The 16,391-nt window shown below is 38.3% G+C and overlaps 1 protein-coding gene across 1 annotated transcript; it reads left to right on the top strand.

Moving 5' to 3' along the window:
• The first annotated feature begins 15,068 nt into the window (after positions 1 to 15,068).
• LOC119652140 lies at positions 15,069 to 15,704 on the top strand. The gene has a single exon (XM_038056080.1). It carries the CDS (start codon positions 15,069 to 15,071, stop codon positions 15,702 to 15,704), a length of 636 nt encoding a protein of 211 aa, XP_037912008.1.
• Positions 15,705 to 16,391: the final 687 nt, after the last annotated feature.

The following is a 16,391-nucleotide window of genomic DNA, read 5'->3' as shown; positions in this document are numbered from 1 at the left end:
GAGGGGGATTAAAAAAAACACTTAATCATTCGCTTTGAAAGTTTAATATGTTATTCTACACATTCAAAGCAACAGAATGAACCTCGGAGACGGTGATAGGTGCTAAATATTTTGAATTATATGGAGAATTTTACGCTGATTAAAACCCCATTTTTTGTTTTCTTTTTTCTGGTGGTCTCAGTGACCCGAAATCACCCACACCGTGAATTTTGACATTTTATTAAAAAGTTTGTAGTAAACAAAAATCAGCCTGGAAAATTTGATAAACCCTTTTTTGAACTTTAGCATTATGACAATATATATGCAAAATTTCATCCAAATATCTGTCTTTTTTCTCAAAAAATAAACCGTTTGAAATCAAAAAATCAGAATGAAATAATTTTGACCCCCCGCCCCTTTTCGTCCTTGTAGAGCACACTCAATCTTTGTAATTGAAAATCGACGAATATATAATTATACCAACATAAAGTAAAATACTGGAAAGAGTGGGTAGGCCATTATAATTGATAGTAGACTGACATTTGTAGAGAACGGACGTAAAATTAATTCTAAAATTATTGACAACGATTTCAACGAGTGAGCCTTGGACAGGGGAATCCGGTTGAGGAACAACGACGAGCTAGACATCGCACCAGCTAACGTTGGATGCGTGCCACCTCCAGAGAGGGTTAGGTTCGATCGTCGATCTAGCTTAGCTCAGTAGGTCATTGGCATGAACACTACACCCAGAGTGACCACCAGGGCATATTTCTCTATTTTAGAAAAGAGGAAAGCGACAGTCGAATGCGCACTAGAAGTGGGAAAACCCCGGTTGACCTCCTGGTGCTTTCGAGGAGGAAACATTCGTGGGAGCTTTGGAAGGAGGTCACGGCCCAAAGGGTTGGCTGCTAAAATTAGGCTTTGGAACATAATATATGACGGAGTGTTTGGTCTTCGCGTACCAAAGGAGGCGACGTTAATTGATTCTGCAAACAACCTGATGGTGGTGATAGCTGTGAAGTACCTTAGCTTGGAATTTATGCAACTGATATCATTCACGAGGTCGTTCAAAATCGGTCATTAGATATCTGGGGGTAATGATCGATGTCAAGTCGAGCTTCAAGGGGCACTTGGGGGTAATGGTCGATGCCATGCCGGGTAATGATTGATGCCTGGGGGTAATGATCGATGCCATCTGGGCTGTGGGCCAGAAAAAGCAGCAAAGGCTAGTTCATCTCTATTAAGGATGATGCCTAACATCGGAGGGTCGAAATAAGGCCATCGGTTGCTTTTCGCAGGAGTCGTGGAATCCATCCAGCTATACGCCCCTACTATCTGGGCAGGATCTGGACAACACGGTGAACGAGAGAAAGGTGACGACACACCGGCCAATCGCGCTGAGGGTGTGCAGCGCATGTAGTACAGTATCGGGTGAGGTGTTGTATATTATCGCGAGTATGATTCCCTTGGATCTTCTAGCAAATTAGCAAAAACCACTAGAAAAGATGGCAGCACGGATGGGATAATTCCGGAAAAGGCTGTTGGACCTCAACACGAGTGAAAACGCGGAGAATTGAATTACCATCTAATAGAGTCCCTTACTTAAATGGTTAAACGCCACCCTCAAACTAGTTATCGGACCCCATAATCTCATGGAGGAGATACTGAAATAGGAACAAATTGGAGGACTTATTGGAATAACGGTCCAGGACAGTGTGATAGGGTGCGTGATTTAATGGAGGTTTTGGGCCAAGACCCTCTCCGCAAAGTATACTTCATAGTGTTCCCGCGCAATAATATAAGAATATTTATTGTTTATATATAAGTTATTATTACAAAAAAAAATTAAAATTGATATTTGACTTAAGCAGCATCACTCAAATTAGATTGCTCAGCATTCATTTTCCCAATATGCCTTCGGAAAGAATTACTGAATCGTCAGCTACCGGTCAAATGAAGCTCGGAAAAACGGCAATAAATAGGCAATATACTGGTACTGGTAGGGATTGATATACAGTAGTTGAGAAAGGAGACAAATGCTATGAACGTCATGGGAACAGTTGACAGATTTTGGTAAAGGTCAAACCCGATGGCATAATATGCTCCTCTTTGTGGTTTATTTCAAATGCCCTTTCGCTTAGGCATCACCAATGCACTGCAAAAGTAATTTGTGGCTACCGTTCTCTCGGATACTCCGGACACTCGGTTTGAAGTTGTATTCTATCTAATTAATTTCCGGTTTTTTTTTTTCGATAGATGGTGTTCTATGTTTTGTGTCGCTCTTGGTTGCACATACCTGTCATTTTGTTTAGTTGTTGGCGAGTGTCTAAACTGCGATGATGTTTCCCCAAAAAGTTCCTCCAGCAAATTTTGATTGCGCTTCAAAAATGTCGGCGTACGTACCGAATTATGAGCATATGCGCCATACATTGTTTTTCATATTCAATCAAGGAAAAAAGTGTTCGAGAGCCACTGTGCACTTGTGGAAGTTTATGGCGATCGGGCATTAACACTTCGAACATGTGAAACGTGGTTTCGACAATTCAAAAATGGAGATTTCGACCTAAACGATGCCGCACGCTCCGGCAAGCGAAAATCGTTTGATGAGGCCGAATTGCAAGCATTATTGGATGAAGACAACACGCAAATGCAACGACAGCTTGCAAATACGTTGGGAGTTCAATTTTGAACTGCTGAAACCCGGTGAAACTGTGAACGCCGTTCACTATTAACAACAAATGAAAGATTTGAGCCGAGCGATTGCGGAGAACCGACCAGAATATCAAGAAAGACAGAAGAAGGTGATTTTGCTCCACGACCATGCACGCAGTTTCTGAGAAGCGCTTCGACTCCTACGAAAATTTGTCGAAATGGTTCACTGAGTGGTTCACCTCCAAAGACAGTCAATTCTACTGGTGTGGTATTCACAAATTATCAGAAAGGTGGACACAATGTGTAGAAAGCGATGGAAAATATTTCCAATAAAATAACTGTTACGATTCCCTTGGAATTATGTGTTTTATTCACAAAAAAACCGGAAATTAATTAGGAATACACCTGGTAGATAGTATATATCATTTTTCGTCCTTTCAGGATTCAAAATCTGGAAATCTGCCCCTTTATATGGAGTAATAAAAAATTACGAAATCAAATATAACTGTCCGAATGGAATACAATGGTAAAACGCAGGATAAAGGGATTTTGTATTGAAAAATCCTCAGTCAAATTTTGAAATATGAAAAATTTGTGAAAGTAGGTTTTATCAAGTCATCTTTGAAAGGAATGTCATAAACCTCACGGTGAAGTTATCTGTACATCTATCAAAATCTCGTTGAAAATTTTTAGCAGTTGATTATTGAATTCCTCATCGTTATGGAAGTGAACAGTTTTATTTAACAATTGGGATGTGTTGCAAAATGAGAATATAATCAAAAGTATTAGTAAATCGCGGGCAGTCTATTAGCAAGTTGCCGAATGTTGAGCCTATCTAAAATTTACATTTGCCTGAGTTTTCACCTTGTGTTTTTGGAATGTGTCACTGGTGGTGCTTTGCTTGAAAACGTTAAAATCGACCCTAGTAGAATCTGTCGAATTCGAACGCATATCAACGGGCATTGGGAAGATTCATGCTTATGCGTTCGAATATTTACGCATAAAGTTCTTACGATAGAGAACTGCTACAACGCGACGCATTCTATACGCAAACAGGACTTGCTTGTTGTAAAGTGGAATAAACCTATCGTTGAGGGATCTAGATCCCAGAACCCGAAAAACTTCCTCAGCGTAGTTCACATTGAGACATTGGAGTTGACAAACGGTACAGTTCTTGCGATATTCACATTGGGCAAGCATGCGAAGCGTGTTAACTACTATCAGCTGGGTCATGTTGAACCACAAATAGGCGAGAAGTGCAATGGAATTGGCGTAGGAAGTTCAGATCCAAATAGATTTTTGTCTAATGTTTTGTACGTCACCGAGTTTGAAATAGTCCCTATAGCTATTTGTCGCAACAAATCCATTTTGGGGAACACATGTGGAAAAATGAATGGAGGACCGGAACCGGTTACGATATCCTCTGTATCTGGTCCATTAATATGTCACCGGAAATTTGCTGCTTTGGCAGTTTATGCGCCTAGGAAACCACGCGAAGGGCCGTTAATAGGATTTGAATCGTTCGCAAAGCCACTACCAGATATACTAGAACTGCTTTTAGAACATGGTTCCAGTGAAAATTACAGTAAATGTCCGTGGATTCTAATCATATCAATAATGATAGCCTGTAAACTATAAAATTTGTTTTAAAGTAGATTTTATTGTTTTCTTATAAGCAAATAGAATAGATAGTCGTATAAGTGAAGAGGTGGTTCCTAATTTTTTCTCCGAATATAACCGAACGTAATGTACTTTACAAAGCAGGTATCAGTTTCGAGGTGGGCGACCTATTAGCTTTATACAAAGATTGTTATGTAACGAAGCATCCTGGCATATGAAATAAACAAAGCCTTTACGATCTGAAGCACCAAGGCAGCCAAGAACGAGTTAACAGAACGAGCGAAAAGAAAGCGTCCCCAACTTCATTCGACGTAAACCAAGGAAAGTTCAAATAAGGTTATTGAAAGCAAGCGGCGGTACAATAGTAAATACCGAAACTGTTTTTTCCCATGATAGTCGGGAAACCGGAAGCTGGCCGCTTCAGGTATGAAAGGTTTTGTGTATTTCTTTTATAAAGACATTTGAATGTACATTTGTCCCATTAGTACTTAGCAAGTAATATATGCATATATTATGTGAGAATAACCGTTTTCAAGTGACATTGACACTCAAAGTCTGAAATTTGCAAGGAGGTGTCAACTTTGACCCATTATAACTTTGTTGGTAATAGCGCGATTTTTACAAACTTGATAGGATCATGCTCTATATCATAGCCTACATCACTGCAAAATATGCAGGTGCTAGGCCGAACTTAAAGGGGTTCTGCAGCCAATTACTGAAAATTATAGTAATGTATTATACTATTATTAACTTTATTTGAAAACACATAGGTATGGAGGGTATTTCGGTGCCTAGGCACCATATAGTGGCATCCTTTTGATTTTTTCAGACTTTTTGGTTGGGTAGTTTGAGATAATGGGTCCGTTAAAAAAATGATCACTTTTAATCACCCCACTCCCCACCTTCCCAATAAATGTCAAAATTAAGGCCGGCGTCGGAAAGTACTAACCGCGACATTTCATTTGATACCTCTCATGACTATATTTGGCAAAAAAAAATTTTGCAGACAGACAATAAACCGATTTTAATACGGTTTTGTTTAACACTGTTATTTTACACAAAACCTTGCAAGCCAAAACGAGCAACCTCTCTGTTTAGGGAGCTGATTTCACAATAATCCGCAGGCTCCATCAGGGAAACGGGTCCTGTTCACATGATGGGCGAGGAAGATCCCCAACCAAAAATGAAGTCAGTAGCCTATTTCGTGGCAAGTAAGAATAAGCCACTTCGCAAGGATATTCCATGCAACTAACGAATCCTCAATTGGGGCTATTTGGGACTATTGACCTTCGAGCTCCCAAAAGAGGCATTCAATGTAAGCTATATACTTCAACAGACATTTGCCCGTGAAAAAGTCAAGTTGGTGGAAGAAGAATAATGCTATAACTTCCAAAATTTTGCCACATCGCCTACATATCTCCAAGCGCACGAAAAAGTCATGTATAATCCACGCCCTCACTCTGTCCTTTTGGCTTCCGCTAGCATTAAGTAGTCCCCAACTGTCAGATTTTTAGTTTTTGACTTGAAGATTATGAGGTCAGTAACTACCTTAGGTGGAAGGTTGATAGATAGTTTTTGCGGATTATAAAAAACATCTGGCTCGAAATATCAAATGTGTCACCTTGTTAATGAGAAAGGGCTACACATTTGAAAAAATTGTCGTCGGAAATCTACTAGCCTATTCCCCTACAGCAGCATTAGGTAAAAGCTACGAACGCTGATAGTCTCCATCCATATCAAATTACAATCCCTATTTGAACAACTGAACAACCTAATTACCTCCACTTTAGTGGCAACTTTAACTCAATGCGGAAGTTAAATGGAAAGCCCTGGAAAATGGATTTCGAACTATAGTTCATTAAACTTAGAATGGTCGCATGAAACGAAGCTAAACTCAAATTGCAGGTGTTAATGGGCAAAAGTTGACCAAGTATATCCAACTATTTTGCTGCTTGTTGATATCTGCTTGCAACTGGGAGAAAAAAGGAAACAATAAGATCATAACAATAAGATATCCAGTTGTGACATATTTCGGTTAGATTTAACACTAAAGCTAAGCCAGGAAAAATCGACGAGACTATAATATTGGCTATCCATGCCACCAAGACTGTTATATGTAGAGGCACAAAGCTCGGATAAGTCGTTGCCATGCATATAGGAAATTGCGCTGAAAATCATGAAACACCTGAGAATCAGACATACGAGCATTTGGTGCACCGAACTGATGATACGCAAAGTATTAATTTTCCGGACAAACTGCCTGAACAAATGGTTAAACAATTCCGTAACAAAGAATTCACCGACAAGTCAGCAGACATGAAGCACGGACCCAATGTATTTCAGCGCATGAATAGACAGATGGCTCAGTGGTTGTCAGTGGCACCAGGTTGTTGTGCTGAGGATTGCGACACCGGATACCACTCGACTCAGCTGTGAATGAGCACCTGACTCAAACCAGAGCACCGCAAATCCAATAGCGAGGTCACTGAAGAAGCTTCCAAGAGAAAGACGTCCAAAGCGCCTCAAAAACTCTCATGGAAGCTACCTCAAGCAGGACCAGTCGTCGTCGAATTGAAAGCTGACAAGAAATTAGAGGAACCAACTTGGACGAGAGTTGAAAACAAGAAAAGGTTTGAAAAGAAGGCCTGACCCGACGCACTCAGAAAAGCTTAGGAGGTACTCAAATTGCGACGATATACTTACCATTCGAAGCAGCGAAAAAGCCACCTCCGTGGGTAAAGTACGACTTGGTTACGCAGCGAAGAACTGCGCCAGCATACATGACATATCTGACCGATTTCGAAATTTTGGAGGGAAAGGATATTTTGCCAACGATAACAAAGGGAAGACCAATTGTCTTCTCTGTAGAAGCTAGAATCGTAATGACTGTGCTCGCGTCACAGGACGCGTCTAGTATCCAATGTTTAAGAAGGCGCTATATGCAATGCGGGAACAAGCTTCATACAATTTAACCTTAACCATTGCCAAGCGGCACAGAATTCGTTTAGCCAGAGCATATATGAAGACAAGATCGACGCTGCCATTGTTTGTGGACAATATAAGGACCTGCGATTCGGCGTATGGACAAGTGATCAGAGTATAAAAGCTACAATTTACAACACAGAATCACACACACAGGATGAACTTTCAAGGTACAAATTTGTCAGGGAATGCAATGGATATGACTTAACAGATTCTAGAACGAATACAGCCCCATGCCATGACAAATGGGATCCTTGACGTGAAGACCATATTTCTGGTGGAATGCTTAAATCGATGAACATCATAAAGTATACTTAAATGTGAGAAGGCGATGTCAACGCCGCAGAAACAGGCCACAATATGAAGAACTAAACCAACCAAACCATGCATTTCAAGCAGCTCTGCAGGGAAGCTGAAGAAATGACGCTGGGACTCATAGGATCGAACATCGAATGCTGAACTAAACGGAGGCATGTAACGCTGTTACTAGGGCGGAGATGACGGTTACCTTCACCGATTTGGTCATGAGTATGTAACGGAGGATGCAGAATACTCTTCCACTGCCCAAGATTCTCATCATACAGAACGGAAATGGAAGCCAGTGTCCTCTTATCAGCTTCTCCAGGATAAGTTTAATACGAAGATAGAGAGGGGGAGAGGATCACCATCACGAATAACAATTAAATACCAATCCAGTCCCGCGACGTGTTACGTGTTATGGGGAGAACGAGATGGTTTTAGTGGGTAAAAGTCGCGAAGCTTCTCGTTTATATAATATGGCAGGTTCATAATGATATTGTAGTTAGGGGATCGTGGAAAGGTAGCTTCAGATTGTGCAGAGTAGCTTCGGACAAATGAACACTAAAACATACGCACTTGAATATCTCATATTATTAGTAAGTAAGTAATGTGGATCAAATTAAACGTGGAAAATTAAACGTATTTGTGTCACAGATATCGTGCATTTATTACACCTATTTTCACCCATGATTCACGTAGAAGGATAACGTGCAAAATTAGGAAATTTAGTAGACAGTCTCACTTTGAATGTGAATTTTTTAGAGGGATACGAAGAGTTGACATTGGGAATACAAGAAGTTAAAGTTTAACGCTATACATCGATAGTTACAACCACTTTGGATATTATCGTCAACTTACAAAAATTAAATCATTTAATGCAAAACACACTGCGATTTACAGGGGATGTCCGTTATACGTTCAAGTGAATCAAAGATCCCAACTACCAACCAAACGACCTTTAAAAGGTGATTTAAATTCAAACACTGTTTTCTACGTTCGGAACAGAATTGTGTCTACTAAAACCCAGTCGAGCTTATTTTATGCAGATGCTGTGAAATTCAATCGTCCCGAATCAACACAGCGTACCGAATCCGCAACAACTGATGCGGAACTCGACTCTGATTCCCCAAACCCTTCACGCAAAAGAATGAGGTCTGCTACAATCTATAGTACTTGTCAACATAAAATGGAATTACACGTACTCCTTGTCAACATTGCCATCGAAATCCTCCTTATATCGGAAACGCATCTCACAGGGCTTGAAGTTTATTAAAGCACTACACATAAGATTGTAACGGTACACGACAGTAACACTGTGGGAGGGAAAACGGTGAGATTATTACCGTGATTTAACTCAGGTATTCATTCACAGCTGAGTTTACATCTATTCGCATAGTAGAATAAGGGGATCCGGTTACAACTTCTTGCTGTATACTACCCTCTGAGGTCGGTTGGAATTGTAACTGGCAACTTCAATGTCAAACACACGTGTTTGAGTTCGAGATAGGCAAAACTCTTCGGGCTGCCATATCGACGAACTGGTAAATCAATGTATTATCGAGCGGCCATCAAACTGGCCAACTAATCGCCGTAAAATACCTTATGTTCTCGACTTTGGTATAACAACAAAAATAAAAATTATTTATTTTAATATAGGCCGAGAGGCCTGCTTCCCTCACTCGAGAGTCACATGAAAGAGATTGATCAATGCTTGGCCCACTATAGAATCAGAGTAAATAAAACAAAATGTAGTCATGCCATTTTCACATTGAAGAAATGAACATGTCTCCCAGTTAAGTTTAACGGCGTATCCATTCCTCAGTCTAAGGAGGTAAAATACTAAGGAATACACCTAGACAGAAGGCTTACTTGGAAAAAACATATTGAGGCCAAAAAACTCAGGTCAACCTAAAATTCAACAAATTTTCGAAGCTGCCCTTTGAATTCAAAATCCTGATATACAAAGCAGTTATAAAGCCAATCTCGCACATTTAACATCGAAATCCTTCAAAGGATGCAGTCTAAAATATTGAGAACGATTACTGGCGCACCGTAGTATATCAGAAACTAAAATATCCACAGTAACTTGGGGATCTTACAAATAAAGGAAGAAATTAATCAGCTGAAGTTAACATACTTTGATAATCTTGTTTCACATAAAGTAGCTTAGCCAGGAACTTATCGCATAAAATTCATTACCATCACCTAACGACGAAAAATTTTGTGCCTTCATGATTTATTTATTAATATATAAAAACTAAAATAATTAGGTGCCAACTATTTTATATTCCCGAACGTTGGTGAAGGATCTAGAGGTGAAGGATCTATTTAAGATTTGATCAATTTTGGTTATTTTCTATGCAGTAGAAAAGTCCAAAAATGAATGTAATGCAATAAAAAAAAAATAATGGATAGAATAAACTATGGTTACATTGTATTCTTTTATAATTTTATGCGGAAAAAATACAGTAACATTGAACGCACTGAAACTGTAGTGCCTTTACAGAACTTGCTGTGTAAAATTACGATGGTTTTGGTTTATTGGTGTAGTCCGGAGTTATACGAAATTTTATGAAATATTACTCAAAAAGTTATCAATTCCCAATAAAACAGTAATTTTGCTTTCGTACCTAGCCACTCACATCTTTATAAAGTTTTTTTTTATAGTTCTTTTTAGAGTGTACGCATGTAAATTGCCGTTTTGTTGTGATTGGTCGTAAAAGTCACGTCATTTTAACGCAAATGTCACTTAGCATGAAAGTTAAAATATTGCAAGGTATTGCAATGAAGAAAGCAACAAGTTGTTCCCGAAATACTAGCATATACAATTATAAAAGGCTTTACTTACGAGAGACACGCCACGTATAATTAAATTTCTTTACTTTCTTCGCTAATCTAAATTTATCTTCGGAAAAATTAAACGCTCGGCTTGGAGTCTTACACTTGCAGCAGTAATTATCATCTAAGCGTAATTTTGCGGTGTCTCTAGCAATTAAATTATTAATTAAGATTGCTTTTTTCAATTCGCTAGTGTTATTTACTGGTTTTACAAATCCCGACATTTTGGGAACCACTGGTTCCCTTATCAGTACTAACAAGTCTAGTTAAGACTTGACCATTTGTTCCCTTCATCAGTGCTAACAAGTCTAGTTAACACTTGTTAACACTGATGAAAGGAACAAGCAGTTCCCGAAATATCGGGATTTGTAAGACCAATAAATAACACTAGTGAATAGAAAAAGCAAGTCTTAATTATTTCAAGATCAATTCGCGAACAATAAGGTAATTTGTAGTCCATTTTCGTGAACGTTTAAGATTCGTGGTGCAGCAGATAGTATCCTCTTTATTCTTTGTAAAACAGTGGGACTAAAAGACTGAAACTTAGGTGACTCTGCACAATGTCGCTATAAGCTCCTTTTTAAGTTAGGGAGCCTCTATATGGAACATTCGATTCACAAGAGCCATAAAAGTTCGAGCTTCGAATCTTTTCTAGAATTCGCTGTCGACCTGATAAGGAGATTCTTTGAAAAAATTATCCCGACGCACATGTAAAGCATTGTACTCGCCGTCGATACCTTATCACCCTTAGACATTATTCACCTTATCTGTTGTTTGAAAACTTGTCTGGCCTCAGCAAAATTTTAGTATATTTTACGCGCTATAACCACGAAAGTATATTATTTTGTATATTTTACATGTTTGCAATGTTTTGAGCTTAAAATACATTCGAATTTTCGAACACTCATGAATTCAATTAGTATGAAAAAAATATCGAAATTGTTCCTCCGGGGTATAATTAGTCGATAAGGTAGTTCACATGATTGCATACTATCAGGCGTTTCAGTTACGAAGTGCCATCTATTGTACAACACTTCTTAACTTTTTCGATTTACTGAACTTAAACATCTTGGAACCGGTAAAGTAACATGTTCTGAAAATTTGCACAGTAGAGTTATGATTACATTGCACTATTCTTTCAAGACAAGGTATTGAATGAAGTGCTCTAACACACTTCAAGGCCCTGATCCAATATGGACTCTTGTGCCAACGATTATTATTATTATTCCTTCAATACCTGGGGAGGGTTCAATAACTTATTGAAATAAGGCTACATGCCCTACATTTGGCAAAATTTACGTCAATAGGCAGGACATTTTGTTTTCATTTGGAGACTATGAAATTCCAGGTAGGCAGCAAATCGAAAAAGGTAACAACCATGAGCATTATGCGACAGTTGTAAACGAGTCAGAAAACCGGAAGTTAAACGCTTCGGGTATGAAACGTTTTGTGTATTGCTTGTATACAATTTTTACCTATTATAACTCCATTAGTAATAGTGCAATTTCCACCAAACTTGGCAGTATTATGCTCTATAATACAGTCTTCATTACTGCAATGGATGACTGTAGGGCAGGTTCCAAGTCTATTTAAAAAAAATACACCCATAATAAATATGGTAATATGTAATTATTAACTTTATTTAAACAGGTATCGATATTTAAAGTAATTTGAGACCTGGATACCATGTGCATGGACCACCATATTTCTTTTCAAATATTGGGGATGAGAAGAGAGAACGGGTGCTTGACGTAACTAGCAAATTTCGGGTACCTACAATTCTCTCCTTCTCCCCAATGTCAACACTAATATTACTTTCGGAAAGTACTAATTGAGACCTTTCATTTGATATTCCACAAAGTGCACTGCATGCAACGGAATTCGCAGGCTCCACCTTTCTACCAAATTTCATATCAAAAGAAGTAACCATTTCTGAAATTGTAGATATGACAGAGAAACGGACAGACGGACGGACAGACAGAAAACCGATTTTAATGGGGTTTTTGGTTTTCACAAAATCTTAAAAATGGCTGCCCAAATATTCCCCACTTTATCTAGATAAAATTAATGACAAAAAATCGATTCCTCACACCCGACACATGATATGATCCATTAAATCAATATTTAGTTTCAATATATTTGCCGCTTCTGGCTCCACGTGTGGATATTTCGCAACGAAACGTAGAAATGCATATATACACCTGAAGCAAGGGATGGGTATTTTCTTCAATTCCCCAGTTTGAGTGTTTAAAGCATTCAAACATATTCACTCATTCTGCTTCTAGTTCAGAGAATACTCAGTATTCATTATATATATATATTGTATTCGAAAATTAGAATTCCACTCTTGAGTACAATGAATATAATAATTTTGGAGTATATTTATGCAGCCCTCCAATAACTAATATTTAAAATTAATAAAATTAGAGAGTGCTGGGAATTTAATTTCAAAACTGTATGAATATTTTTTCGTGAATTTCAGAATTGTATGAATATTTTTGGTGGGTTCTACACTTACGGTTTTTCAAGGTATGCATTGAGTTGTTTAGAATGATGTTGTCCTTTGTTATGTTCGACCTGTTTTACCTTTCCGTTAGTTTATTTGCAATTTTTGATAGTAGATGCATACCATCTAATGTGTTGACATATCATATGTGATGGTTATTTTCTCAAATGTCCTATCTCTGCCGTTACGGATGTTTCTGATCGCATTTGTGTTTGTCTTCTTGCTCTAAGCTTATCATTTGCATCTTATGTACTGAATCATAGTCTCAATGAAAACAGAATAGGGACAAAGTACTAATATCAATGAAGAAACTGTGTATATGACCTATGCTTCACAAAGGAGTGAACAGGAGACATACATAAGTCATCCATTACATATATTTTTGCTTACTTAATCCAAGCCGTCTGTACTATTTTCCTCCTATGAGTTAATAGCTATTTTTATGTATGAAGTGGGCAGAGGCCTAGCTTCTGAGCACTCAGATCGCCGTGGCCAATTGTACTTGACTCTTTAGTCTAACGAAATTTCCCAAATTCGTTTATGTTTTGCAGGACCTCCAGTAAAAGACAAACAACTGGAGCACATTGATTTTTCGATGTGATCAAAGGACTGCCCAACCATATCAATACAGCTTGAATATCGTTATATAATACGGTGCACTTGTCCGTTAGCCGTTCATCCATCGATCCTAAGGATCATATACATTTCAGGCGGAAGAACCGATGCATACTGTTCCAAGGAAAATCCGTTCTAATCCGAAAAGCTCCTGACCCAGAACCCTGTTCTGCTTTCGAGTCATCGATCTAGAAGACTTGAGTATATTCTTCGGGCAATCTACTGGTTTACCTAGTTTTTATCTCTTCTCAGCATAACTTCATATTTTGTACCAAACCGATGTATGGGGATCGGAGAATCGAAGACATTAGAAGATCTAGATTTTGTTCTGTTTGTTCTGAGTAATGATAGGTGTTTATTTGTAAACTATACGAAGCCTCCTTTGTAATTTTTACTTTCCTAATTGTCCATGGTCAGCAGCAGGGATAAAGAATCTAGATGATCGCTGCTCGGTGTTGCATTCTTTTGACTATCATACCGTATACGCAGTCTTTGCATTTAATGAAATTATGGAAATTACCTATTTAAATTTCTTTGGAAAGCTTACTTGAAGAAAATTCCTCATTCCGAGATCCCGTATTTACATGGAATAGCTTAATTCTTCCACCCCGGTGCATCTGTAGATGCATGATATCATCTTTACTTCAATATTTTCCATCCAAAATTATTCTGTAAACAGAGTAAATAATGCAAAAGCGAGTTTACTCAGAAGATAGTCTAATGAGCCACCCGAATTAGACGAAGATTTTTATAACAAAAGAGCGATTCAAGGACCGCGAAGGACCATTGTGTAAAATAGAATAAATTCATATACACTCGTAAAGTTGCATCAATGAACATATTACTACCTGGAACCTAACAAGTTGTCTTATTTCTAAGCTAGACCTTCTGACCAACTTGGGCTGCCAGAGCCGCAATAACCTTAGGAGCATCCGAATACGATTAGAAAGTCTCTTCCGCCTAGAAAAAAATACATTTGAATTTTTAACGCCATTCACTGGATATCAATATTACCACTATTGTCATATGGAAATTTATAGTTTCTTTAAGAACAATATGTTTCTACTTTGACAACAGAAAAGAAATAATTCCCTAAAAGTATAGTAAGAAAATTGGATATTTTAAAAAAGTCATATTTCAACTGATTATTTCGTTAAAAATTTTAGCAGAATAGCTCATTCCAGTGGGATAGGGACATTGAATGCAACTTCTTTCTTTAATTACTTCATCAACAAACGAACAACCTCTAATGTTCGTTGCGCATTGATCTATCAATTACTTTAAATCTTCAGTTACCGAAGTCATAAAGCCCCCACATCCGCTTATAAATTAAATACTAATACTCATATATAAAATTGGTTGGGGACAGACAATCGATTCAAATCTATTTCTTGAAAATACAGCTAATCGAATCTGCATTAATTGTTCAAAGTGCGAAGAAATCAACAGCTGCGTTTATCAAAATAATCTTTTTATCGCATGCACAGACCTGCCACTTGATTTCATATAAAAGTCAGATCATTACGGAACAAATATCACACTCAGTTTTTGATTGCCTTACAAGAAGTAGTAAAAAATGAAAGTTTTTGTTTTCCTAACTCTCTTGGCTTGTGGTGCCTTCGCCCAACAAGGACCTCAATGTAAGGCTCCAAATGGAGGAGGACTTCAACCGGTGTTGGAGGAGTTCGTTGCTTTGATTCCAACTGACAAAGTTTTGGAACTCGTGTTGACTGCCATGACTTCCGATCCAGAAACACAAGCCGTCATGGAATTCTTGTCATCATCTGAGTTCTATGAAGTTGTCGCCTTGGTTCAGAGTCAACCAGCTTTCAAATCACTTTTGGAATTCGCCTGCAGTGATTTATATCTCGATGCTGCCTACTACTTCAATATCCTGGCCGGTATCTTTGGATTCCCAGAAGTTCACAATCAAGCTCGTGTCGCCGCTCGTACCGCTGGATTCCGTGGTCTCTTGCTGGACATCCTTGAGCTTATTCCAGTTGATGAACTTAAGGCTCTTTTGGACCAGAAGTTGAAAAGCGATTACTATCTGCAAGTGGCTTTCCAGAAAATCAACTCAGATGAATTCGGTAGTATAATTGAAGCACTTCAGGGAGATGCTGCTTATAACAACATGAAGAATCGCCTCCGTGGATTGGGTGTTGACGTTGACCTGATCATTGATACTATCAGCAAAATATTTAAACCCTAAATTTTTGTAGTAAAATAATAAAGTATTGCATCTGACTAAAATGATTTTGAGTAATTTTTGGCTATATTCAACAAGATTTACTTTGTTGCAATTTTGGGGCTAATTCGCGAATGCAGCACCTATAAGCTACGTCGTCCCTCCTTTTGATAGCGACTATGAACATGAAATTATAAATATTGAGCAAGAATTGAGATGTTCCATCATAAATGGTTAAGATAGGGAAACGTAAAAACTTTACTGAATCAGCATCTAGGGGACCTAACTTAGTTTCCAGCAAAAGCTTAAAAAATTCAAACATCGAAACGCGATCTTTATATGAAGCGCGGGTGCATATGTGTGGAGAATGCTTGAGACACCTGGTTGGGGCAAGCGAGGAGAGAAGGGAACCATGAGGACAAATGGCATCACTGGGTCCTTAGGATCCTAGCAAGATACCGATAAGTGAAAAGTAGCTGAGCCAGCGAAAATACCAGCCACTGTAGCGGCGTTGCCAAATGGTGATAATGGATAACATGTTGGAATACCGGAAGCTTGACGCTTCGTGTATACAGATTTTGTATTCATCTTGAGTGAGAAGCTCACCCAAACTCAAACTAACAAAAGTTTTCCATTCCTTCATAGCTTAGAATGCAAGATATTCTTCATATATTGCCAAACTCTAAGATGTAAATATGTACATACATATTA

The sequence above is a fragment of the Hermetia illucens genome, chromosome 3, assembly GCF_905115235.1.
Source record: "Hermetia illucens chromosome 3, iHerIll2.2.curated.20191125, whole genome shotgun sequence".
Lineage (NCBI taxonomy): Eukaryota > Metazoa > Arthropoda > Insecta > Diptera > Stratiomyidae > Hermetia > Hermetia illucens.
Note: the sequence above shows the minus strand (reverse complement) of the source record. Positions and strands in the feature narration are given on the sequence as shown.

What these genes read in the sequence shown, in the direction of transcription:
- LOC119652140 (XM_038056080.1), top strand. Translation starts at nt 15,069, where the DNA reads ATGAAAGTTTTTGTTTTCCTAACTCTCTTGGCTTGTGGTGCCTTCGCC.